The sequence below is a fragment of the Mustela lutreola genome, chromosome X (genome assembly GCF_030435805.1).
Source record: "Mustela lutreola isolate mMusLut2 chromosome X, mMusLut2.pri, whole genome shotgun sequence".
NCBI lineage: Eukaryota > Metazoa > Chordata > Mammalia > Carnivora > Mustelidae > Mustela > Mustela lutreola.
Window position 1 is genome coordinate 131,890,199 of NC_081308.1, and position 26,082 is coordinate 131,916,280.

Below are 26,082 nucleotides of genomic sequence, written 5' to 3' on the forward strand. Positions count from 1 at the left end.
AGAGCGAGAATCCTCAGTCAGATTCAGGACCCTGAGATCATGACCGGAGCTGAAATCAAAAGTCAGATCCTTATTGGACCGGGCTACCCAGGTGCTCCTTTCTGAATTTTCAAAAAACATTTTCAACTGAGGGCAAATTCACATAACAAAAATAACCACTAACCGTTTAAAAAAAGTACATTTCAAAGTGGTGTTTACTATGTTCAGTATTGTGCGACTGTCACCCCTATCTGGTTCCAGAACCTTCCCATCACCTCAAAGTGAGACCCTGTGCCCACTCAAAGGTCTCTCTTCAATTCCTCCCCCCAGCTCCTGACAACCACTCATCTAGTTTCCGGTCATGTGCACTTGAGTCTTTTGGGAATGTCACATAAATGAAATTGTACAACTGAAGAGCTATGTAGATAGACCGACCTTTCATGCTCATGGACTGGCGGGCTCAGTAGAATTGGGGCGTGGGTATTGGGTCTGTGCTGCCGTGTAATGTCAGTGAGGAGGGGGCCATGCAGGCCTATATGCCAAGATGTGGGGAGCTTGGGCCATGTTAGAATCAAGCACCATGATGACTCCCTTCCCCAGTGATCTAGAATTCAGTGCAATCCCTGTCCAAAACCCCAGCCTACTTTTTTGTGTAAAAATTGACCAGCTCACCCTCAAAGTGTGTAGACATGCAAAGGACCTAGAAATCCAAAAACAGTTTCAAAGAAGAAGAGCAAAGTCAGACACCTGATTTCCAAACCTACTATGAAGCCACAGTAATCCAGGCTGCGTAGTATGAGCACGAGGACAGGTGCATAGGGGCTGGCACAGAATCAGGGTCCGGGAAGAAATGTTTGCATTGGAGGTTAAGAGACGACGCTGGAGCAGTCGGTTATCTGCAGGGAAAAAGTACACTTAAACCCTGCTGTCAGGGATTGACTTGCGTCCCCAGAAAGAAATGTCGCGGTTCTCCCCCAGGACCCTCGAATGCGACCTGGTTTGGAGACGGGGTTTTTACAGACGGAATCAAGATGAGTTGTGCTGGAGGAGAATGGACCCTAATCCGAGACAACTGGTGTCCTTGTAAGATGCAGCGGTGGCCCTCGCGTTGGCAGGAGGCAGCGGGCCCGTGGTGGCAGGAGGAGTGGCGCCCACCAGCCAGGGCAGGGCAAGGACTCTGGCCACCGCAGCCACTGGAAGACTCAAGGAAAGATCAGCCCCCAGAGCCTTGGGAGGGGGAGGACCGCCCTGCCCGCACCTGGATTCCTGCCTTCTGGCCTGGGAGTGGGGAGGGGAGTAAATGTCTCTTGTTTTAAATCCCTCTGTATGTGGTACTTCTTTGGGCAGCCCCAGGACAATCACCTTGTTTTGACCATACAGAGAAATGAACTTGACAGCTTACAGATCGAAAAGTAAAAGCCCAAATTGAGAAAACAAAAAACATCTATTAAAACACAGGAGAAAATCTTTGTGACCTTGCACGAAGCAAAGTTTGGGCAGGATACAAAAATCATTAATCATAAAAGGAAAAAAATTAATAAATTGGACTTCATAATAATGTAAGCTTTTGCTCTTGGAAAGATGCTACTATGAAAATAAAAAGACAAGCCACTGGCTTGGAGACAAAAACAGAAATACCTTATGACAAAGGGCTTGTCTCTGGAATATGGAGAGTGTATATAAACTCCTGCAAGTCAAGAAACATGAGAAAGACATCTTACCCTTTCCAAAATGGGCACAAGATTTGAATAGATATGTCACACAAGATGATGTAAGAATGGCACGGGGCACCTGGGTGGCGCAGTTGGTTAAGCAACTGCCTTTGGCTCAGGTCATGATCCTGGAGTCCCGGGATCGAGTCCCACATCGGACTCCCAGCTCCACGGGGAGTCTGCTTCTCCCTCTGAACTTCTCCCCTCTCATGGTCTCGCTCACTGTCTCTCTCTCTCTCTCTCAAATAAATAAATAAAATCTTAAAAAAAAAAAGAATGGCAAAGGGGGGGGGTACCTGGGTGGTTCAGTCAGTTGAGCATCTGCCTCTGCTCAGCTGGGAGCCTGTTTCCCCTCTATCTGCCTGCTTGTGATCTCTCTCTGTCAAATAAATAAAATCTTAAAAAAAGAGAAAAGAATGGTAAAAGCAGGGCACCTGGGTGGTTCAGTCGGTTAAACCTCTGCCTCCAGCTCGGGTCATGATCTCGGGATGTCCTGGGTTCGAGCCCCGCGCCTGCGGGCCAGCAGGCTCCCTGCTCAGTGGGAAGTCTGCTTCTCCCTTTGCCCTTCCCCTTGCTCAGGCTTGCTCTCTCCTTCTCTCTTTCTCTCGAATAAATACTTAAAAAAAAAGAATGACAAAAGCATATGAGATGTTCACCATCATCATGGGGACAGAGACCATGACACTAGCCACGCAGGAATGGGTGGCAGCCACTGGCTGTAGAGGGAACTTGGAGGGGCCTCTGGGCTGATGGGAAGGTCTATATCTTGACCCAAGGGTGGTTACACAGAGGTATGTATTTGTTACACTCGAACTGTACAGTTAAAATGCAGATCGTACCCCAATAAAGCTCATTTTAAAGGGAAAAAAGAAAACAGAGGCAACTGATGGGATTGGTTACCTACAGGAGAGAGGGAACGAACCAGGTGGTCGGGGCGCAGGAGGAGGGACAATCCCCAGGTGTATCTTCTTCCTTTTAAAAAAAGATTTTATTTATTTATTTGGCAGACAGAGAGACAGCGAGAGAGGGAACACAAGCAAGGAGAGTGGCAGAGGGAGAAGCGGCTTCCCGCCGAGCAGAGAGCCCGATGAAGGGCTGCATCCCAGGACCCTGGGATCATGGTCTGAGCCAAAGGCAGAGGCTTAACGACTGAACCACCCAGGCGCCCCTGCCCTGGATATTCCTTTTTGTGTAGTTTTGACTTCTGGACACATGTTGCTACTTTATATCCTCAAAGAATAAAAAGAGAATGGAGGGAAAAGCTAAAATTAAATGCAAAGAGAAACGATCCCAAGAGTTTTTCAAATGGATAACATGACCATCGTAAAGGGGAATGTACAATTTACATACAGCATTGTACGTTACATCCTCAGTCTTAAGCTGGAAGACAGCAGACAGCAGGATCCTGCAAGTAAATCCTGGACTCCTTAGTAGGTTATTCCTGGGGCTGTAGCGCAGCTGTTGGGAAAGTGCTGTCTGTGGGAGATGCAGCAAATGATGATGCCGGGAGCGGGTCTCTCCCACTCATGGAGAAGGGACCCCAGTATAGACCAGGAAAAGGCTAGGAACTTGTACTGTGGAATTGGAATGAGAAGTATCAGTATGTCCTCCGGATTTACATACATGTATATATTTGTGTGTATGTGCATATTCATGTATGTATATAAACACAAGTATAATTAGAAATGTATACGTACATACAGAGAGCGGGAGACAGAGAGACCTCCTCGCTCTGCCCGCTGAAAATGCCCCAGTGGCAATGAGCACACATCACCCCTATATCTTGGATTCTAAATGTTACTCTCCTTAAAGGAACCAGGGCTCCTTGGAAGGATTAGGGGGAGGAAAGGACAAGAAGCCAAAAGTCCTAAGCTACTTAAAGAATGATGGGGCCGTGGCTAGCACAGAAGCCAGCCTCAAGAAGGCACCAAAGTGGACACAAAATGGATAACTAACGATAACAGACTATAATTCATTGAATAAAGTCAAGATCCGCCAGTCCACACTGCTGGTGAATTCACAGAGAAACAGAGGAGCTCTTCTCGAGCGCAGGATGCTGACAGATAAATGGAGGAGGGATCGTGGAGGAAGAAAATCCCTCTTGCAGGCATCAGAGTAACCAGTGACGCAGGCAAAAATTACCAATGATTGATGACATGTTGATGAGGAACAGAATATTCACCTAGTTTCAAAAAATCTTCCTACAAATGACTTTTTTTTTTTCTTTTTAAGATATTTTATTTATTGGGGCACCTGGGTGGCTCAGTGGGTTAAGCTTTTGCCTTCAGCTCAGGTCATGATCCCAGGGTCCCAGGATCAAGCCCCACGTCAGGCTCCTTGCTCAGAGGGGGGAGCCTGCTACTCCTTCCACTCCTCTTGCTGCTCATACTTTCTCTCTCTCTCATGAATAAATAAAACCTTTAAAATTTTTTATTTATTTATTTGAGAGAGAGAGAGAGATAGATCAGAAGGAGGCAGAGAGGCAGGTAGAGAGAGAGAGAGGGACAAGCAGACTCCCTGTTCGGCAGGGAGCCTAATGTGGGGCTCGATCCCAGGACCCTGAGATCATGACCTGAGCCAAAGGCAGAAGCTTAAGCCACTGAGCCACTCAGGTGCCCCTACAAATGACTTCTTTTTTCTAAGTCAGCTTTACACCCAACGTGGGGCTTGAACTCATAATCCCAAGACCAAGAGTTGCACACTCTACTGACTGAGCCAGCCAGTTGGTAACCCCCTCCCCTACAAACGTCTTTATGACAGAGGGACAAATAGTTAACTGTCCACTTGAGAGACTAGCAGTCCCCCACCTTATCCAAGCGCTCCAAGCAAACGTTACAGGGACAAGGCAGAGAGGCCTGGAGAGGGCCCAGCCCCCTGGAGCAGAGAGCGTGGTTCTCCTCGCAACAGCGCGCAGCCTGGATCTCATCATGAGAAAACACCACACAAACCCAGACTGAAGGACATTCTACCAAATGCCTGGCCTGCCCTCCTCAAAAATGTCCAGGCAAAGCAGAGGTATGTTCCAGATTAAAGGGGAATAAAGAGAAGTGATGACTAAATGCAACGTGGGAAAATGCAACGTGGGAACGTAGATGGGGTCCTGGATCAAAGGAAACACTGATGTTTCTGCTGCTTCAGTGTAAGAAGGTATGCGAGTTACATTGTAATTTTACTGTGGCAAAATACAGAATGAAAAACCCCGGGGTAAAGGGGTGAGCTGTATGCAACTTAGTTTGCTGTAGTTCAGAAACATATTATTTTTTATGTAAAGTAAGTGTTGCATACAGTATACACACACACCTAGGAGAGAGGTGGGGGAGGGCGGGAGCTAATGAGCGAGAAAAGCAAATGGGGCAAAATATGAACTCTGGGCAAATTAGGGTCAAGAGCACATGACAGCTCTTCAAACTGTTCTTACAACTTTTCTGTAAGTCTGAAATAATTCCAAATTATAAAATGAAAAGGAATGTCACCACTCCCAGTGAACATTTAACTGAAGGGTCTAGCCATGATGATTAGGCAACAAAAGAAAATAAAAGGCATCTAGAGTGGAAAGGAAGAAGTAAAACTATATTTTCAAACGACATCATCTCATATCTGCAAAATCCCAACACATCCCCTAAGAACCTATTAGAGGTAACAAACGAGTTCAGCAAAGTTGCAGGACAAAAGAGCATGACAAAAATCAAGTGTATTTCTATAACCTAGCAATAAATAATCCATACTGAAATTAAGAAAAGAATTCCATTTACGATTAGCGTCAGGAAGAAGAAAACATTTAGGAATAAATCTAACAAAAGAAGTGCAAGGCTGGTACACTGAAAACTACAAAAACTACTGAAAACTACAAAATGTGATTGAAAGAAATTAAAGAAGATCCAAATACACAGGAAAACATCTGTTTAGTCAGGGTTCTTCAGAGAAACATAGCAGGACACACACATAGAGGATCTATTTTGAGGAATTAGCTCATGCAGTTGCGGGGGCAGGCAAGCAGGCTGGAGACTCCGGCTTTTTAATAAAAAAAACAAAGAGGATTAACAGTTCCCAGTTTCAAAATTTAGTACAGAACTATAGTGATCAAGACAGTGTGATATCAGCATAAAGACAGACATATAGATTATGTATTTTTTAAAAGATTTTATTTATTTATTTATTTGACAGACAGAAATCACAAGTAGGCAGAGAGGCAGGCAGAGAGAGAGAGAGAGGAAGCAGGCTCCCCACTGAGCAGAGAGCCCGATGTGGGGCTCGATCCCAGGACCCTGAGATCATGACCCGAGCCGAAGGCAGAGGCTTTAACCCGCTGAGCCACCCAGATGCCCCCTGGCCAACCCTTAACTGATCTTTTCTTTCTAGCCATCCTAGCGGGTGTGAAATGATATCTCATTTTGATTCGCATTTTCCTGATGACTAACAATGTTGAGCATCTTTTCATAAGTTTCTTGGCCCTTTGTAGATCTGTGACATACAAAGCAATTGGATATGTCTATTTTGTTCTTTGCCCATTTTTCAGTTGGGTTTTTGTTGTGTTGTGTTGTTGTGTTGTTGTCAAGTTGTAGGAGTTCCTTATATATTCTGGATATTAATCCCTTATGATCTGCAAATATTTTCTCTCATTCTCTGGGTTCTCGCTTCACCTTTTTTTTTTTTTTTTTAAAGATTTTATTTATTTGACCAAGAGCAACACAGCGAGAGAGGGAACACAAACAGGGGGAGTGGGAGAGGGAGAAGCAGGCTTCCCACTGAGCAGGGAGACTGATGCAGAGCTCGATCCCAGGGTCCTGGGATCATGACCCAAGCCACAGGCAGCTGCTTAACGGCTGAGCCACCCAGGCACCCCATCTGTCTTCACTTTCTTGATAGTGTCCTTAAATGCCCCAAAGTTTTAAAATTTGATGACATCTAACTTATCCTTCATTTGTTGCTTTTGTTTTGTTGTCCTATCTAAGTTGTAAACAACTTCCAAGGTCACGAAGATTTATTCCTATGCTTTGTTCTAAGAGTTTTACAGTTTTCACTCTTAAATTCAGGTCTCTGGGGGTGCCTGAGTGGCTCAGTCAGTGAAGCATCTGCCTTCGGCTCAGGTCCCGGGGTCCCGGGGTCCTGGGATTGAGTCCCACATTGGGCTCCCTGCTCAGCGGGGAGCCTGCTTCTCCCTCTGCAGCTGCCTCTGCTTGACGAGGTTATTCTTTCCCCACTGGATGGTCATGGCTCCCTCATCAAAAATTAATTGATGAGGGGCACCTGGGTGGCTCAGTTGGTTAAGCCTCTGCCTTCGGCTCAGGTCATGATCTCAGGGTCCTGGGATCAAGCCCCGCATCGGGCTCTCTGCTCAGCAGGGAGCCTGCTTCCCTTCCTCTCTCTCTGCCTGCCTCTCTGCCTACCTGTGATGTCTGTCTGTTAAATAAATAAAATCTTTTTAAAAAAGGGTTGGCCAGAATGTGGAGAAATTGGAACCCTCATACATTGCTGATGGGAATTTAAAAAATGGTGCAGCTACTTTGGAAAGCTCTTTGGCCCCTTTTCTCAAAATGTTAAAAATAGAGTTACCATGTGACCTAGAAATCCCACTCGTAGGTGGAAGGGAAATGAAATTGTGTTCCCATAAACACCTGCACACAAATATTCCTAACAGCATTATTCACAATTGCCAAAAGATAGAAACAACCTAGATGCCCACCAACTGATAAATAAAATGTGATATATCCATGCAATGGAATATTATTTGGCCCTAAAAAGAGAGGAAGTTCATCATGGATGAACCTGGAAAACATTATGGTAAAGTTAAAAAACCCAGACCCAAAAGACACAAGCATATTGTATGAGTCCTTTCACATGAGGTGTCCCTATTCAGAAAGTAGATTAGTGGTTACCAGGGGCTGGATGGGGGGCGGGAATGACGCTTTAGGAGTATGGGGGTTTCCTTTGGGGGGTGACAAAATGTCCTGGAATTTGATAGTGCAGATTGTCGCACAACTTTGTGAATATAGTACAAGTCACCAAGTGTTAACACTTTAAATGAGTGACTTATGTGATAGATCCATTCTATCTCAATAAAGCTGTCTAAAAAGAAAAAGGAAACAGAAAGCAGGGGAATGAAGCCCCCAGATTCAGGGTGGCTGGGGTCGGCTGGTTGAGGGGTCAGGTGTAAAGGGCTGACAGCCTCCGGTCCCGGCGCTGGCCACTTGCCTGGTATTAGCCGCGCCCTCCGGGGTATGGTCCTCGGGGGCGACGGTGTCCCGAGTAAGGACCGCACCGTCCTCCGCCGGTGCGCGCCTGACAGGTGGACACGGGGGCGGCCGCGCACCTGCAGCAGGTGGCCCGGGACGCGCCTCGGGGCGCCCGGGCGGGGCGGGGTCTGTGCGCGGCGGCGGCGCGCGGGGCCCGAGGGGGTGTGGCGCGGGCGCGCACGGGTCCCAGGGTTGCAGGAGGCTGCGGGCGGGGAGGTGGGGGAGAGGCGCGTCTCGCGGACGCGGCCATTGTGCGGGGCGAGGGGGGGGGTCCGCTCGCTGTGCGGGGACCCGGGCGGTTCCTGGGGTCCCGGGTGGCGCGCAGGGTTTCCCGCGGCCCCAGGAGCAGGAGCGGCTCCCGCCCGCGCGCCCGGCCGCCCGGCTCTCCCTGGGCGCCCCCGGCCGGCGCGGTGGTACGGTCCGGGTTTAAAAGGCCCTGGCGGCCGCGGGCCTGCCCACTGTGTGGGCGCGGCGGGGGCGCGCACGGGGCGCGGCGGCGGGGGCGCGCGAGTGGGGCCGGTGTGGGGCTCGGGGTGCGCGTCCACGTGGCTGGCAGGCGGCCACCCGGAGCCAGCGGCGGTGGAGGGACAGGTAGGTAGGTGGCCTCCATTTCCCGCCGCCCGCTCAGAGCCAAGCGGCTCAGCGGCCCAGGGCTCGGCCGGCTGGGTGTTGAAGGGGTCAGGCCCTGCCTCTGTCTCGCATCTCGGGCGCCGGCCTGACTGGTCCTGCGGGCCCAGCGCCAGCAAGGACCGCCCGTCTGAGCCCAGCTCCCCTGCCCTATGGGGACCCTTTGTGGCTGAGGAGCGACCCCTCCAAGGACTGCTGCGGCGCCTCCATCCACTAGGTACTAGTGGGTCGGCCGAGGGGTGCCCGTGGTGGGAGCAGGGCGAGCCAGGCCAGCAGCACGGGGAGGGGCATCGGGGAGCGGGGCGCTGGAGGCGCATCTCTGGGAGGGGCTGTCCCTTTGCAGAGCCGCTGGGTGTGCCTGTGATGCTTGAGGCTCCCGCTTACAGGTGGAGGTTGGGATGGGGGCTTGGGTTGCACGTCCTGCCTTTCCAGGTCTCCATTCCTAGGCCTGTATTCCTGCGGGGTGTGGAGGAGGTTAGGGTGGGATGTGCCCCCCCTTCTCTCCCGCCTCCCTTTCTTCTCTGGCTGTTGCATTAGGGGTCCAGGATGCAGACCTGACAAAAGAGCCCCAGAGAGATAGATGATCAGTCTGAGCTGAAAGTCGGCAGTTTCAGGCAGGGCCTGTTCCTTGTTCTAGCAAATGCATTTTTTTTTTTCTTTTTCTCTCTTATATGCTCTCTTACTTTGGTTCCCTGCACCCCTCCCCCAACCTGGATACTTTGTGTCCCACTTCAGGCTTGGGCTCAGGGAGGGTAGCGCTGAGCCCTGCCCCGTTGGCTGCCACGAGACTGCTCTGCTGGCTTTGCTGCCCGGAGCTGGCAGAGAAGTTGGGTGTGGCCTGGGGGCGAGGACCTGGCCAAGCTGGGCTCTGTCCCTATGGCCCCCACCCTATCTCCCTAAGGCCTCGCTGTATTGGGGGACATTGTTTCCTTTCCATAGGGCTCCTTCTGCCCCCCCTACACCTCCCCTTCCCCAACTAACCTCTGGATCTGGAGGGAGAGCTGCACAGGGCTGCCTGGGCCATCTGTCTGGCTGTGCCTGAGCAGAGCCTGACTTATGTCTGTCTGGGCGCGTGGCTGTGGGAACAGGCACAACTCGGCTTTGTGTTGCTGTGGGTAGCCAGACAGCAGGCTCCCGGACAGTCCGCTGAGGGAGGCCCTCAGGGCAAGGAGGCAGCTGGGGCCCGGACCAGGGATGTGAGGTCGCTGGGTCTGTTCTCAGACCTTGATGCCTCAGACATCTGACCTGGGCCTCCTGGTGGCGCTGGCACTCTGGGGAGGTGGCCCTCCCACCCACCTCAAAACACACACTTGTGATTGTTCACTCTCTGCCTTTCCCCTCCCCCCAAATTGGGCATGGGCTGTCTCCGTGGCCTGGGGCCTGCCTATGGAGGCTCTTTGTGGCCCGCCACCCTCAGCTCCAGGATCTGTGTTTGGCGTCTCATTCTGGGAAGGCCTCCCGCCTTGCCTCTCCCAGCCTCTGGCTCTGCTGCCCCCTTGGGTGTGGCCTGGTTGAGGGGAGGCCTCCTGGCTCCTTTCCAGCGGGGGCTGGGGGTGACTGATGGCCGTCAAGCCCGCCTGTGCTCGCTGCTCACTCATGCGCCCTGGTGGAGGCCCTTCGCACCGGGCCACGGTCACCATCTGGGACTCCAGTCTGCGGGTGGGTGCGAGCCCCGGGCCAGGTGGGGGCGGGGGGAAGGCCTCTTATTTGCTCTTGCTTCTCCCTGCTCAGGCCTGTCCCTGGGTGCAGCTGCCAGCCATGCCTGCTGTTGGCCTCCTCCTGCTGTTCCTGCCTGCCGTGGCGGGGGCCGTGGGTGGCAGCAGGACCTTCCCTGCCTTCTTGGTGACGGACACTACGCTCACCCACCTGGCGGTGCACCGGGTGACTGGGGAGGTGTTTGTGGGTGCGGTGAACCGCGTCTTCAAGCTGGCTCCGAACCTGACCGAGCTGCGCGCCCACGTCACGGGGCCGGTGGAGGACAATGCCCGCTGTTACCCGCCCCCCAGCATGCGCGCATGCGCGCACCGCCTGGCGCCCGCGGACAACGTGAACAAGCTGCTGCTCGTGGACTACGCGGCCCGCCGCCTGGTGGCCTGCGGCAGCGTGTGGCAGGGCGTCTGCCAGTTCCTGCGCCTGGACGACCTCTTCAAGCTGGGCGAGCCCCACCACCGCAAGGAGCACTACCTGTCGGGGGCTCAGGAGCCGGACTCTATGGCTGGCGTCATCGTGGAGCAGGACCAGGGGCCCAGCAAGCTGTTCGTGGGCACCGCGGTGGACGGCAAGTCCGAGTACTTCCCCACCCTCAGCTCCCGCAAGCTCATCAGCGACGAGGACAGCAGTGACATGTTCAGTCTGGTGGGTGGGCCCCTTGCCCGTGCCCTCTCAGGCCGGTGCCGGGCGCTCGCGCCCCGGTGTCTCTGCTCGGCCCTCCCGAGATCGGCTACCGCTGGCCTCCTTGCCTTCCCCCTGGGCCGCCCCTGGCCCACCCCGGGAGGAGACGAGCGGCTGGTGGGGATGGGAGGACGGGCGAGGGCCCAGGATGCAGGCCGTTGCCCCCCTCTCCCCTGCAGTCGGTGGCCTTTGCGGCCGGGGCTCCCAGGACCACAGGGGCGGGGGGCCTTGTCCCACGCCGCCCCCTCCACCTGTTCCCCAGGTATACCAGGACGAGTTCGTGTCCTCGCAGATCAAGATCCCCTCAGACACGCTGTCCTCGTACCCCGCCTTCGACATCTACTACATCTACGGCTTCGTGAGCGCCTCCTTCGTGTACTTCCTGACGCTGCAGCTGGACACGCAGCAGACGCTGCTGGACGCGGCAGGCGAGAAGTTCTTCACGTCCAAGATTGTGCGCATGTGTGCCGGGGACTCGGAGTTCTACTCGTATGTGGAGTTCCCCATCGGCTGCTCCTGGCGAGGCGTGGAGTACCGCCTGGTGCAGAGCGCCCACCTGGCCAAGCCCGGCCTGCTGCTGGCCCAGGCCCTGGGTGTGCCGCCTGATGAGGACGTGCTCTTCACCGTCTTCTCCCAGGGCCAGAAGAACCGGGCCAGCCCCCCGCGGCAGACTGTGCTCTGCCTCTTCACCCTCAGCACCATCAACGCCCACATCCGGCGCCGCATCCAGTCCTGCTACCGTGGGGAGGGCACGCTGGCCCTGCCCTGGCTGCTCAACAAGGAGCTGCCCTGCATCAATACGGTGAGTGCCCCCCCCCCCCCCCGGGCCGCTGCTCTAGCCGCCTCTGACTTCCCGCAGGGTCCCAGGGCCCACAGTTGGTCTTGGCTGGTGGGGAGCCAATGCCAGTTCCTGCTTCCTTCCAGAATATGGGGTCATGTGGCCTCCGCCCAGCCACTGTCCCCCAACTCTGACTCTCACTGCACCCCTCCTGTTTCGCCAGCCCATGCAGATAAATGGAAACTTCTGTGGGCTGGTGCTGAACCAGCCCCTGGGGGGCCTGCACGTGATCGAGGGGCTGCCTCTGTTGGCTGACAGCAGCGATGGCATGGCCAGCGTGGCTGCCTACACCTACCGCCAGCACTCCGTGGTCTTCATCGGCACGCGCACTGGCAGTCTGAAGAAGGTAGGCTGGGGGCCGGGGCCAGAACATGTGCCGTGAGGCCCCGGACAGGGCAGGGCCCAGGGAGGGGAGGCGGATTGCCCAGACCGGGCCCCAGGAACCCAGTCACATTCTACCCTCTGCAATGCTAGTGCCCGCCATGGCCTAAAGGGCTGGCTCGTGTAACACAGCCTAGGCCCATCCTGGGGCCTCCTTGCTAGCCATCGTTGCTGAGTCCTCTGCTGAATGAATGAGGAAGAAATGTGACTGTGACACCCCCACCCCGTCCCCGCTGAGCCTGTGCCCTCTTGTCCCCTCATGGGCCCTGGGGCTGCTTCCATTCTGGGACAGAGGGTCATGGGAAAGGGGGAGATGGACTCTGGGAGCTCCACTGTGCTCTGAAGGGACAGGAGTCAGGATGGCTGGCCCTGTGCTGCCCCCAGGAGGGCTGGGAACATGGGGCAGGGTGGGGGAGATTCGTAAAGAGAGCCCAGTCTGTCCCCCTCCTGGGCCCTCATGTGCTTCTGAAACCACGCTGGGGAGGCATCATTCCCAAATCACACCCTGCTCCCCATCTCAGGTGTGCCTCTCAGTAAGTCTCCAGAACAGTGCTTAGTAGTCCAAGCATTGTCAGTTTCTTGTTCCAGGACAGGTCACCCTGCAAAACGCCCTCCCCCACCCTGAGCTCTTCCCCTCTCCCCCAGGCCTAGGTACCATGAATCTCTCCATCTCTAGTTCTTGGAGGCCTTTTTGACTGGCTGAGACACCCCCAGTGGCCTCCAGGGATGGCCTTTGAACCCTCCTTCCCCTGCCCATGGGGGCCGGGGGCAGGGGCTGGGGGGCAGGCTGAGTGCCGAACCCCTCCAGGCCCTGGCTGCAGCTTGATAAGAGGATGCCTTGGGTGCATGTGGCACAGCTATGACATCCAGCTGGCTTGTCTCGTGGCCCAGGTCCGGGTTGATGGCTCCCAGTACGCCCACCTCTACGAGACAGTGCCTGTGGTGGATGGCAGCCCCATACTCCGGGACCTGCTCTTCAGCCCTGATCACCGGCACATCTACCTCCTGAGTGAGAAGCAGGTGGGCCCACGGCGGGCGGCGGTGGGCGGCAGGGTGGGGGGCTGGGCAGGTACTGACACGGCTGTCCCCAGGTGAGCCAGCTCCCAGTGGAGACCTGTGAGCAGTATGGGAGCTGTGCGGCCTGCCTTGGCTCAGGGGACCCCCACTGTGGCTGGTGTGTGCTGCAGCACAGGTGAGGGTGGCCGCAGGGGGCCAGTGGGGAGGGTGGCTTTGGGGAGGCCCTGCTCCAGAGAGGAGTCATCTAGACCCCCTGTGGGCTGCCCACGTGCCCGTCTCTCCCGGTCATGCCCTTGTGGCCTCCTCCTCCTTCCCCTTCTATTTCATCCAACTAATGAGCAGAACCTCCATCCTCCGGGACACTTCTCGGACCCCAGGGGACGATGCCAGAGCACACTGTTGCCTGGCACTGTGGGCTGGGCCAGCTGGCCCCTCTTCCCTCCAGACCTCCACGACTTCCCTGGCCAGGGCCCTCTGGGGCGGCTGCATCACAGGCTCTGGCCTGATCCCACGCAGATGCTGCCGCGAAGGGGCTTGTCCGGGTGCCTCAGCCCCACACGGCTTTGCTGAGGAGCTGAGCAAGTGTGTCCAGGTGCGGGTCCGGCCCAACAACGTTTCAGTGACCTCCCCCGGGGTGCAGGTGTGTGGCCTGGCAGATGCGCGTGGGCTGAGGCGGTGGGGAGGTCGCATGCCGCATGCCGCACTCTGACTCCTCTGCCTCCCGCAGTTGACTGTGGCCATGCGCAACGTGCCAGACCTCAGCGTGGGCGTGAGCTGTGCCTTTGAGGAGGTGACAGAGAGCGAGGCCGTCCCGCTGCCCTCGGGGGAGCTGCGGTGCCCCTCGCCCTCCCTCCAGGAGCTCCGGGCTCTCACCCGCGGGCATGGTCAGTGGGCTGGGGCTCTCGGGGCTGGGGGCACTCTGCGTCCCGGGCTTGCTCACGGCCACCTCTGGACTCGCTGCAGGGGCTACCCGCACCGTGCGGCTGCAGCTGCTGTCCAGGGAGACGGGGGTCAAGTTCGCCGGGGTCGACTTCGTCTTCTACAACTGCAGCGCACTCCAGTCGTGAGTCCTGGCCTTTCTGACCTCTGTCCCCCCATCTCTTCATCCCTTGCTGGGTTTTGTGGGCTTCGGGCGGGCCCTCGGGCCCTCTTCCCTCCCGTTTCCCCATCGGGCCTAGGGGAGAGTGGTAGGAGGGCAGGCCCGGTCCTCGGACTTCCTAAGCCTCTCCCCCACCAGGTGCGTGTCCTGCGTGGGCAGCCCCTACCCCTGCCACTGGTGTAAGTACCGCCACGTGTGTACCAGTCACCCCCACGAGTGCTCCTTCCAGGAGGGCAGGGTCCACAGCCCTGAGGTGAGGCGGGGGCAGGGGGAGATGTTGCGTGCCAGGGGGCTGGGCTCTCTGACCTTTCTGCCTTTGATCTTCCGGGTTTCTCTCGGAGCCTCCCCCCGGGTCCCCCCCACCCCCCCACCCCGTGCGTGTGTGTGGCTGACGGGTGTTCTCCCCTCAGGGCTGCCCTGAGATCCTGCCCAGCGGGGACCTCTTGATCCCAGTGGGTGTCATGCAGCCTCTTACCCTGCGGGCCAAGAACCTGCCGCAGCCACAGTCCGGCCAGAAGAACTACGAGTGCGTGGTCCGGGTGCAGGGGCGCCAGCAGCGGGTGCCAGCCGTGCGCTTCAACAGCAGCAGCGTGCAGTGCCAGAATGCCTCGGTGGGGGCGGTACCCAGGGCCAGGCGGAGTGAGGGGGCGTGGCGTGGCGTGGGGCGTGGGCTTTGGGGTGGGCGGGGCTAAGGCCAGCCCCCCCCCCGGGGGGGGGCGGCTAACGCGGCTCCCTCTCTCCCAGTACTCTTATGACGGTGACGAGTATGGTGACACGGAGCTGGACTTCTCTGTGGTCTGGGATGGAGATTTTCCTATCGACAAGCCTGCCACCTTCCGAGGTGAGGGGTGGGATGGGGCTGGTGAGCTCGCTTCCTGGGGCCCAGTTGCTATGAGCTGGGGCTGCATATGGTGTGTATGTGGGGGGACCCTTCATCGGGGTCCTCCGAGCCCTGGGCCCCTGCACGGCTGCTCTCCAGCAGTGCCCTCTGCCCACAGCTCTCCTGTATAAGTGCTGGGCGCAGCGGCCCAGCTGCGGCCTCTGCCTCAAGGCTGACCCTCGCTTCAACTGTGGCTGGTGCATCTCGGAGCACAGGTGCCAGCTGCGGGCCCACTGCCCGGCCCCCAAGACCAACTGGATGCACCCGAGCCAGAAGGGCACCCGCTGCAGCCACCCCCGCATTGCCCAGGTCAGTCCCCCCTGCCCTCTTCTTTCAGTTGGGCACCTGCCAATCTGGGCTCACCCTGTCCCCTCTCCTCCTGTTCTGCAGATCCACCCACTCATGGGGCCCAAGGAGGGAGGCACCCGGGTCACCATTGTGGGCGAGAACCTGGGCCTCAGCTACCGAGAGGTGGGCCTGCGGGTTGCGGGTGTGCGCTGCAACTCCATCCCCTCAGAGTATATCAGCGCTGAGAGGTGAGTGCGGCTGCGTGCGCACCGGGGCCCTGAGCCCTGGGCCCTCTGCAGCTGGCCCTGACCTTCTTGGACCCCCAGGATCGTGTGTGAGATGGAGGAGTCACTGGTGCCCAGCCCGCCGCCCGGGCCCGCTGAGCTCTGCGTGGGTGACTGCTCGGCTGACTTTCGCACGCAGTCTGAGCAGCTCTACAGTTTCGTGGTGCGTGAGATGCCTGTCCCGTACCCCCCACTCCTGCTGAGTACCCCCCCAGCTGCCCTTCAAGGGTGCTTCTCCCACAGACACCAGCGTTTGACCGCGTGAGTCCCAGTCGGGGCCCCGCTTCTGGGGGCACACGGCTCACCATCTCCGGGAGCTCTCTGGATGCCGGCAGCAGGGTCACTGTGACCGTGAGAGATGGCGAGTGCCAGTTTGTGAGGTGGGCAGGGCCCTGTCAGCTTCAGCCTGGGCATTTTGTAGGGGACACAAGGCAGGGTGGGTCCTGGCCCTGAGCTACCTGCCCTAAGCGCCCTGCTTGCCAATGTAGGAGGGATGCCGAGGCCATCGTGTGCATCTCCCCCGTGTCCACTCTGGGCCCCAGCCAGGCCCCCATCACCCTGGCCATCGACCGTGCTAACATCTCCAGCCCTGGAGTCCTCTACACCTACACCCAGGACCCCACTGTCACTCGCCTTGAGCCCACCTGGAGCATAATCAAGTAAGACCCTAGGAAAAATGAGGAGCATTGATGGCAGTCAGGAATTGTGTCCCTGAGCTGTTCTGGGGCCTTACCTGGTGGCCGGAGTCTCGGGCATCAGGTTACACCTCCTGGGAGCCCAAGCCCTCACCGGCAGAGGGGGCCCAGTCCTTTCCTTGCCATCCACCCAGCGCCCTGGGTAGAGGAGGCCCTCGGCTCCCCCGCAGCCTTGGTAGCTGTCCTGGGCCAGGCTGGGGGTAGTGGGGGGAGGGAGGACCCTAACCCTAACCTTGAGGCCCCTCCCCCCCCACCGCTCCCAGTGGAAGCACTGCCATCACTGTGAGTGGGACCCACCTACTGACAGTCCAGGAGCCCCGGGTCCGGGCTAAGTACCGAGGCATCGAGACCACCAATGTGAGTGCCGGCCGCTGTGGCCCCGCCCCGCCCCGCCCCGCCTCCACCCCGCCCGCCCCTGCCCCCTGTGGCCTTAGCCACTGGGCTGCCCTCCCTTGTCCCCACAGACTTGCCAGGTGATCAACGACACTGCCATGCTGTGTAAGGCCCCCGGCATCTTCTTGGGACGGCCGCAACCCCAGGTCCAGGGAGAACATCCCGATGAGTTCGGCTTTTTGCTGGACCATGTGCAGACGGCTCGCTCCCTCAATCGGTCCTCCTTCACTTACTACCCGGACCCCAGCTTTGAGCCCCTCGGGCCCTCTGGCGTCCTGGATGTCAAACCCGGCTCCCACGTAGTGTTGAAGGTATGAGTGGGGCACAGGGTCAGGAGAGGCGGGGAGGTGGGGAACCACAGCCACGACCCTGTCGTGTCACCCCCCCCCCCCCACGCCGACAGGGCAAGAATCTGATCCCTGCAGCGGCGGGCACCTCTCGCCTCAACTACACGGTGCTGATCGGGGGCCAGCCGTGCGCGCTCACTGTCTCCGACACGCAGCTCCTATGTGACTCTCCGCGCCAGACAGGCCGGCAACCTGTCATGGTGGGTGGGGACAGGGGAGGCCTCCAGGGGCGCGTGGGGTGGGCGTGGGGGTGCGCTCACGGCGCGCTGGTCCCTGCAGGTCCTGGTGGGCGGCCTGGAGTTCTGGCTGGGTACCCTGCACATCACGGCCGAGCGGGCGCTCACCCTGCCGGCCATGGTGGGCCTGGCGGCGGGCGGCGGGCTCTTGCTGCTGGCCATCACTGCCGTGCTGGTGGCCTACAAGCGCAAGACCCAGGACGCAGACCGCACGCTCAAGCGGCTTCAGCTGCAGATGGACAACCTGGAGTCCCGCGTGGCTCTGGAGTGCAAGGAAGGTGCCTGGGCCGGGGGGCGTGGCGGGGGGGGGCCTGGGAGGGGGGCGGGGAGGAGGGGGGCCCCTCCCCTGCTTTGCTCACTCCACTTCCCTGCCCCTCCCAGCCTTCGCGGAGCTGCAGACGGATATCAACGAGCTGACCAGCCACATGGATGGCGTGCAGATCCCGTTCCTGGACTACCGGACGTACGCCGTGCGCGTGCTCTTTCCGGGCATTGAGGCCCATCCAGTGCTCAAGGAGCTGGATGTGAGTCCCCGCCCTGCCTGCCCACTCCTTGTCCCCTCAGTGGACCCCCCCCACACACTCTCTGAGACTCCCCGTCCCTCTCAGACACCCCCGCACGTCGAGAAGGCCCTGCGCCTCTTCGGGCAGCTACTGCACAGCCGCGCCTTCGTCCTCACCTTCATTCACACGCTGGAGGCCCAGAGTAGCTTCTCCATGCGCGACCGTGGCACCGTGGCCTCGCTCACCATGGTGGTCCTGCAGAGCCGCCTGGATTACGCCACGGGGCTGCTCAAGCAGCTGCTGGCTGACCTCATCGAGAAGAACCTGGAGAGCAGGAACCACCCGAAGCTGCTGCTGCGCAGGTACTGGGAGGGGAGGCAGCCCCGCCCCCGGCCTGCCCCCCACCCCTGCTAGAGCAGGCCCCGTCCAGGCTGCTCTCTGCCTGCTGGCCCAGTGCCCCTTATGCCCTAGGACCGAGTCGGTGGCCGAGAAGATGCTTACCAACTGGTTCACGTTCCTGTTGCACAAGTTTCTGAAGGTGCACTTGTGGGGATGGGGCCAGGGGCGGGCAGAGGTGATGGGGTGCAGGGACGGGGGAGGCGACTAGCTGGCAGGCAGGTGGCGAGCCGGGTGCCCGACCCTGGCTGCAGGAGTGTGCCGGGGAGCCGCTTTTCCTGCTCTACTGCGCCATCAAGCAGCAGATGGAGAAGGGCCCCATTGATGCCATCACGGGCGAGGCCCGCTACTCTCTGAGCGAGGACAAGCTCATCCGGCAGCAGATTGACTACAAGACGCTGGTGAGCTGGGGTCCAGGTGGGCTGGGATCCAGGCACAGGGGAAGGAGCCTCACCCAGGACCCACCCCGTGGTGCCCCCCACTCTCAGACCCTGCACTGCTTGTTCCCGGAGAGCGAGGGCAGCACTCAGGTCCCAGTGAAGGTTCTCAACTGTGACAGCATCACCCAAGCCAAAGATAAGCTGCTAGACACCGTGTACAAGGGCATCCCGTACTCCCAGCGCCCCAGAGCTGAGGACATGGACCTAGGTAAGCGGCCCTTTCCTTTCTTCCTGGCCCCCACCCTGTGGCCGCGTCACACCGGCTGGCATTCACACCCCCATTTGGGCTCTGTCTTTGGAGGGGAGTGGGTGCAGGGCCGGGGGGACCCCAGGCAGGACCTCAAGGGCTGTCTGTGGCCTGCAGAATGGCGTCAGGGCCGCATGGCCCGCATCATCCTCCAGGATGAAGATGTCACCACCAAGATCGAGTGTGACTGGAAGAGGGTCAACTCGCTGGCCCACTACCAGGTGAGGGGCAGGGGGCCTGCTCATCCCCAGGGCCACCTGGGAGCCATGGCCCCGTCCTGACGACACAGAAGCTAGGGCACCGGCTCCTCCCTTCTCCTGCCCCTGTGGTCATGGTCCCTGCGCAGGGAGGCTCAGGTGCCTCTGCCCGTGCGCCCTGCAGGGTCAGGTTGGGTGGCGGCTGAGGCCTTGGCCCCTCAGCCTCCTGTACCACCTGCCTCTGTCTCCGGGCTTTCCAGGTGACAGATGGTTCCTTGGTGGCACTGGTGCCCAAACAAGTATCCGCCTACAACATGGCCAACTCCTTCACCTTTACTCGCTCCCTCAGCCGCTACGGTAGGTGCCTTCTGCGTGGCAGCCTTTGCTGGCTCTGTGCCCTTCGACGCCATGTCAGCCATCATGGGGGGCCCCCTCGCTGCAGGGCCGGCTTGCTTCTGGTGGCCTCCCCAGGCCTTGACCTTGGGAGGCCTTGAGTTTCGTGGAGCCTAGACGTGGGCCTGGGCCAGTGGGAGCAGGCAGGCCGCCCCTTCACTTGCTGGGCTCCCAGGACAGAGCGGGGCAAGAACCGCTGGCCTAAGGGGCATGCCTGTCCTTGGCCCCAGAGAGCTTGCTGCGCACGGCCAGTAGCCCCGACAGCCTCCGTTCTCGGGCACCCATGATCACGCCCGACCAGGAGACTGGCACCAAGCTGTGGCACCTGGTGAAGAACCATGACCACGCTGACCACCGGGAGGGGGACCGCGGCAGCAAGATGGTCTCGGAGATCTACCTGACGCGACTGCTGGCCACCAAGGTGCAGGCCTGCTGGGAGCCACCATGGCCTGAGCCCAGACAACTTGTAGCCTGGCCTTGGCCCTGTGGTGGGCCTGGCCTGCCCTGGGGCGGGGTGGGGGGAGGCCATGGGATTGGTCGCATCCGGCGGGCCTTTCTCAGGCTTTTGCTTCAGGAACTTCCAGCCAGAGGTTGAGGCTGGGCCTGTCTTGGGTGAGGCCCCTGTCCCCTGCCCTGGTTCTACAGCGGGGCTGTCCCGGCCTGGCCCCGTCATGGCCTGTGCTCTTGCCGAGCCCCTGCAGGGCACGCTGCAGAAGTTTGTGGACGACCTCTTTGAGACGGTATTCAGCACGGCCCACCGGGGATCGGCCCTGCCCCTGGCCATCAAGTACATGTTCGACTTCCTGGACGAGCAGGCTGACCAGCGCCAGATCAGTGACCCTGACGTGCGCCATACCTGGAAGAGCAACTGGTACCGCCAGATGGGGGGCCACGCATGGAGGAGCCGGACAGGGGGTCGCAGGACGGGGGTCCGAGCCGGGAGGGTGCCAGATGGGGGGTTGCCAGATGGAGGTCTGCACGGGGAGGGCACCAGACAGGGGGGCCACTGGACGGGAGGCTGCAGGACAGGGGGCAGTGCGAGGAGGACACTGGATGGGGTGGGGGCGCAGGATGGGGGGGCCGTGTGGGGAGGGTACCAAATGGGGGGCCGCAGGACGGAGGGTTGTGTTGGGGGGTGCTGGATGGGGGGCCATAGGACAGGGGACTGCCGCTGGACAGGGGGCTGTGCAGGGAGGCTGTTAAAAGACGGGGGGTGGCAAGACGGGGTGGTGCAGGATGGGGGGCCACGGTGCTGTCAGCGGCAGCAGGGGAGGTGGGGATGCCGGCCATGGGGTTAGGATGGAAGGCCATGGGCTTGTGTTTTTCTCTGCAAGAAGGCTGGCAGGGAGTTAAGGGACGGCCAACCTCACTATGTCACCCTGGCCATGCCCAGGCTGGCCGGGGAGCATTGGCGGGAGGGGGCCTCAGGCGCTTGCTCCTCTCCCTAGCCTGCCCCTGCGCTTCTGGGTGAACGTAATCAAGAACCCCCAGTTCGTGTTCGACATCCACAAGAGCAGCATCACGGACGCCTGCCTATCCGTGGTGGCCCAGACCTTTATGGACTCGTGCTCCACGTCCGAGCACCGGCTGGGCAAGGACTCCCCGTCCAACAAGCTGCTCTATGCCAAGGACATCCCCAACTACAAAAGCTGGGTGGAGAGGTGGGCCCTGCAGCCCCCTGCTGGGTGGGCCTGGGGCGGGTTGGGGAGAGGGAGGGTGTGCTGTGTGGGAGGGGAGCTTGACTGGGCAGCCCAGAGAGCCCGCTTGCCACCCCACCCTCTCCCCAGCCCTGTCGGCTTTAGGAAGAAGGCCCGGAGAATGGCCTGAGAGCCAGGTCAGGGGTTTTGGCGGCACCTGCTTCTGTGACCTACTCAGGGTTCCGACAGGTACTACCGGGACATCGCGAAGATGGCGTCCATTAGCGACCAGGACATGGACGCCTACTTGGTGGAGCAGTCGCGTCTCCATGCCAGTGACTTCAACATCTTGAGCGCGCTCAGCGAACTCTACTTCTACGTCACCAAGTACCGCCAGGAGGTGTGTGCCAGTTCCACAGGCGCCCAGTTGTTAGGCCCCGAACATGCATTTGGTGGCAAAAGTGGGGGGCTCAGTAAGGGTAAGGGAGCTCCAGGGCGTGGGAGGGGACAGAGAGGGCCTAGAGGCCACCCCTGAGATTGCTCACAGTGCCCCGCCTAGCCAGCCTCCAGGCCAGCACCTGGGATGCTTTCCGCAGATGCTGGGGTTTGAGGGACCTAGGAGAGAAGCCACCGGCCAGAGAGTCAAGTTCTGGTTGGGCAAAAGTAAAGGTCCAGGGAAGGGATGGGTGGATGTGGGGGTGCCCAGAGGGGTGAGGCCAGAAGGTGAGCAGGGCTAGAGCCTTATAGGGCCCATGGTTTTTGTGACTGCAGCCTCAGGAGGCTGGAAACATTAGAGATGTGAGACTGAGGATGTATTATTACTGGAAATGAGAACCTTCCAGCCAGGACCGGGCCCTGAAAGCCCGGAGCCTGCACGAGCTCACCAGGGCGGCCCAGAGCCCGTGTAGAGGGAGAAGCGGCCTGCGCAGCGAGCCCTGGGGCCCTGGGACACTCGGAGGTGGTGGAGGAGAGAGGGAGCAGCCACGGAGACTGCAGCGGGGGCGGCCAGAGGGCCGGGAGGGACCCCGAGAGGGCAGGTGCAGGGTGACCTCCCGGCTCGGGAAGGGTCGCACGTAGGCGCGCACCGGGGCAGGGGGGAGGTCAGGGAGGAGGGAGCGAGGGGCTCCGCGGGGGCTGCGGCCGGTCAAGGGACAGGACGCCTTCTGGAAACCCGCCCGAGAGAGGTTCGGGTGGGCGTGGGAGTTGCGTGTGCCGAGGGGCTGGGGAGCTCGGGGTCAGCCATCCGGGCCGCTCTCGGGAGGGGCTGCCCTCTGGCCCCCCCGAGAGCAGGGAGCCCGGTTCTGCAGCAGGAGGGGCTCTGGGGCGCAGGAGAAGCTGCCCACCGAGTTGCCGGGGGAGGGGTTGTGCCTCCTTCCCCGTGCCCGGGGGTCCCCCAGAGAGGACGGGGCGCGCCCAGGCGCCGGGGAGGGAAGAGCTCCAGCTGGGGAGGAGGGCTTTGGCCGGAGGGCACTGGCCCCTCCTCGCCAGCCCCGCTCCGGGGGGACACCCCCCTCCCCCAGGTTCTCACCGCTCTGGACCGAGATGCCTCCTGTCGGAAGCACAAGTTACGACAAAAACTGGAACAGATCATCAGCCTCGTGTCCAGCAACAGCTGAGGGTGGCGGAACCGGTTGCGGGGCGGGGCGACTCGGTCCTGAGCTGTCCTCCTGGCTGAGCCCTGGATCCGGGGGGGCATGGGGGCAGGGCGAGGGGGGTCCCCGGTCCAATATGCCCCCAGCACACCTGGGTGCCCCCTTCATTAGTGCCTTCCTCTGGGCCCTGTGGGGGGGCAGGGGTGACAGGACCAAGCCCCCGACCCCGGCAGCAGCAATACCCCCGCCCCCTACCCCCCTACCCTCTTGTCCACCCCCCCCCCGCCCCGCTCTCCCCAGCCCTCCTGCCCCTGTGCTGTGGCAGTCCGTGCCGTCCTCGCTATTTATACCCCTAACAGCCTATTTATTTAATTTATCTCCCTCTCGCCACCCCCATCTGTAACCATGTGTCCCTTCTCCGGGATGCTGTCACCCACACACCCCTTCTGTCCTTGAGTCGTCCTGGCTCCTCTGTGACAGCAGCAGCCCTGGCCTGTCCTCGGGCACCTTCCCCCCTGCGCTGTGGCTGGCCCCGCCCATTCCAAGCGGGGGAGGGGGGATCTCAGCACCAGCAGCACTTGGGGGCCAGCCGGGGATAGAGGGAGGGGACGCCCCCACCAGCGCCACCCATGGACTGTGACGGGGTGGGCCTAGGGTTCTCCCTGCAGCTGAGCCACAGATCCCCCTCCCACGCAGCTCCAGAGTCAGATGGGACCTTCTCCTGGCCTCGCTGGCAGCACCAGGACAACTAGAAGCGGGCCTGGGCCCAGGCTGGAGGCGGGCCTGGGGGCTCTGGAACTCTCCTTCTCCCGGCACTACTGCCACATGTCCTCCGTGCTGTACGCACTTGCCCCAGACCCCTTGCCCTCAGCCACCCTGTCCTGCGCCTGCCCGGCGTGGCCTGGTCACGGCGGCCGTGCCTTACTCCTTGGTTCTTCTTTCTCTGAGGTGAGGGCTCTGGCCCCGTCTCCTGGGCCCCCAAACCCACTTCTCTCCTCTTTTCGGGCATGAGCTTTCTGTCGTCGCTGTTCATGGAATTCTTTTCCTAATTAAGTGTTGGGAAAATGGAGTCTCGTGTGGCTTTGTCCTGGGGGCAAGTGGGTGGTCGGTGCACAAAGAAGCAGGTGGGGAGGCTGTCGGCCTGTGGGTGGTGGGAGGGCTAACTCGAGCCGGCGTCCTGAGGCTCTGAGGAGGGCGAGGGCCATGTCCATCCTCAGCCAGCCCTGGTGGCTCTCCCTTCAAGGTCCAGTCTGAATCTGTTCCCTTCTCCCCACCTCCATGCCCCCAGTCAAGTCCCAGCTACCCTGGGCTCCTGCCTGGATGCCCAGGGTCCCCACTTCTGTCCCACTTGCCTGCCCTCATTCTAGTCTTAGTGCAGCAGGCTCTGGGAACCCGAGAAACCAGCAGTAGCTCTTGTCCCCCTCTGTGCAGAACTCCCCAGACTCCTCCATATCGGACAGTGCTTTACTGCCCCACTGCCTCCAGCCCGAAGCACCTGCTTGCTTCTTCTCCGCCTGCCCCCCCCTCACATGTTAAAGTCATGCAGGAGGCGAGGAAGTGGGATGAAGGGAATGAAGTTTGAGTGAGCCGGCAGGAACACCAGGGGAAGAGATTTCCAGACCTGAAAGAGCCTGTGCAAGGGCCCTGAGGCAGGGGTGGGCCTGGCCTGTTTGAGAAAGGAGAGGAGGCCGGTGTGGTTGGACCAGAGGGAGCAAGGTGGAGGGGGGAGCGGAAGAGGCCAGAGAAGATGGGGGGGCCTGGGTCCCATCCCCCTCTGTCGGCCACTGTAAAGGGCTCTTTGTCTCTGAGTCAGAGGGGAGCCCAGGGAGGGTTGGTGATAGAGTTGTGTGATCTGCCTTGGGTGTCAGCGCCACCCAGCAGCTTCAGCAGTCCGTCTGTGGGGCCAATGCAGTGGACTGTGGTGGTTACAAAACTGCATTTGTTAAAACTCCTAGACCTGTACGCCTGAAGAGGAGGAGGTTACAGGATGGAAATTAGACCTCACTAAACCTGACTGCAAACATAGCAAACAAAAAGGGGAGGTAAAGGGTAAAGAGAAAGCTGCTTGATCTGGGACAAGGCTTCAAGCCCAGACGAAAGGAAGTGCTTGGATGTCTGCTGTGCAGGCGGGTGGAAGAGAGAGGCCAAGGAAGATGGTTTTCGAACATGACCGCTGTGAGGTTATGGGAACTAAGCCAATGCAAGACTAAATGCGTCAATTTTTAACCTTTGGGGAAAGAAACCACGAGTGACTAGAATAGAACCATTCTGGGAGAATGAATAGGGGATGCAGAGTGGACAGCGGTGTAAGAGCGAATTTCTCATGTATCAAACAATAAAGTCTTAAAACTGATTTTGAAGGGGCGCCTGGGTGGCTCAGTCCGGGGAGCGTCTGATGCTTGGTTTCAACTTAGGTTGTGATCTCAGGGTCCCGAGGTGAAGCCCATGTCGGGCTCTGTGCTCAGTGCTGAGTCTGCTTGACACTCCGTCTCTGTTCCCTCCACCCTGCTGGTGTGCACATTCCCTTTCTCTAAAATAAATATAATCTTTTTTTAAAAGATATGTATTTATTGGTCAGAGAGCAATAGAGCACACAAGCAGGCAGAGCGGCAGACAGAGGCGGAGAGAGAAGCAGGCCTCCTGCTGAGCAGAGAGCCCGATGCGGGGACTTGATCCCCGGACCCTGAGATCATGACCTGAGTGGAAGGCAGCTGCCCAACTGACTAAGCCACCCAGGCATCCCATAATGCAAGGAGCCTGCTTCCCTCTCTCTCTCTCTGCCTGCCTCTCCATCTACTTGTGATTTCTCTCTGTCAAATAAATAAATTAAAAAATCTTAAAAAAAAATTTTTTTAATTAAAAAAAATTTTTTTAAAAGATTTTTAAAAAGGAAGACAAGAGACCGACCCCTGCTGTCGCCTGCTGTCAGGCAAGTCCTCGTTGTCATCATCATCACAACTACAGTCCCCCTGCCACCGCCACCCCCCGCCCCCAACCCAAGCAGCGTCACTCTTTCCCCCACGCGCAGCACAGGCAGTCTCCATGTGCCACAATGGCAGATTTTCTGTTCTTGCATCTGGACTAACGGAGGACGGAGTTACAACCCAATTTGGGGGGCTTTAATTGAAGGAGCCCCACAAACCACACAGACTCGATGAAACACACACCATAAAGAACGCAGGTATGGTGCAGGAAGAACAGCGATCTCTGGGCGGGGAGAAGTCAGAGATGCGCCCTGTGATCGTTGGCAGAGGAAGTTCCTGGTGAAGCCCAATGG

The 26,082-nt window shown here is 59.0% G+C and overlaps 1 protein-coding gene across 4 annotated transcripts; it reads left to right on the forward strand.

Annotated features, from left to right (window-relative positions):
- Nucleotides 1–8,405: 8,405 nt before the first annotated feature.
- On the forward strand, nt 8,406–23,874 carry PLXNA3 (plexin A3). Of its 4 annotated transcripts, none has more exons than XM_059157662.1 (33): nt 8,406–8,768; nt 10,283–10,906; nt 11,205–11,744; nt 11,944–12,126; nt 13,053–13,181; nt 13,253–13,353; nt 13,647–13,818; nt 13,906–14,062; nt 14,142–14,241; nt 14,416–14,530; nt 14,688–14,888; nt 15,022–15,118; nt 15,276–15,466; nt 15,548–15,693; nt 15,772–15,892; nt 15,973–16,109; nt 16,218–16,388; nt 16,688–16,781; nt 16,889–17,128; nt 17,221–17,364; nt 17,444–17,678; nt 17,782–17,924; nt 18,009–18,265; nt 18,375–18,441; nt 18,554–18,700; nt 18,788–18,947; nt 19,104–19,207; nt 19,444–19,540; nt 19,807–19,997; nt 20,278–20,447; nt 21,025–21,237; nt 21,463–21,613; nt 22,734–23,874. In XM_059157662.1, the coding sequence occupies exons 2-33, from the start codon at nt 10,310–10,312 to the stop codon at nt 22,827–22,829; spliced, it is 5,667 nt and encodes a 1,888-aa protein (XP_059013645.1). In that variant the 5' UTR covers nt 8,406–8,768; nt 10,283–10,309; the 3' UTR covers nt 22,830–23,874. The 4 variants fall into 4 exon arrangements, with proteins under 4 accessions (XP_059013645.1, XP_059013649.1, XP_059013648.1 ...); XM_059157666.1 differs by having other exon boundaries at nt 13,647–13,770; XM_059157665.1 differs by having other exon boundaries at nt 13,695–13,818.
- The last annotated feature ends 2,208 nt before the right edge of the window (nt 23,875–26,082 follow it).

Coding starts and splice junctions, on each gene's coding strand:
- PLXNA3 (XM_059157662.1), top strand. CDS start 10,310: ATGCCTGCTGTTGGCCTCCTCCTGCTGTTCCTGCCTGCCGTGGCGGGG. Junction 13,182..13,252: donor ACCTCCTGAGTGAGAAGCAG/GTGGGCCCACGG, acceptor GGCTGTCCCCAG/GTGAGCCAGCTCCCAGTGGA. Junction 21,614..22,733: donor TCACCAAGTACCGCCAGGAG/GTGTGTGCCAGT, acceptor CCCCTCCCCCAG/GTTCTCACCGCTCTGGACCG.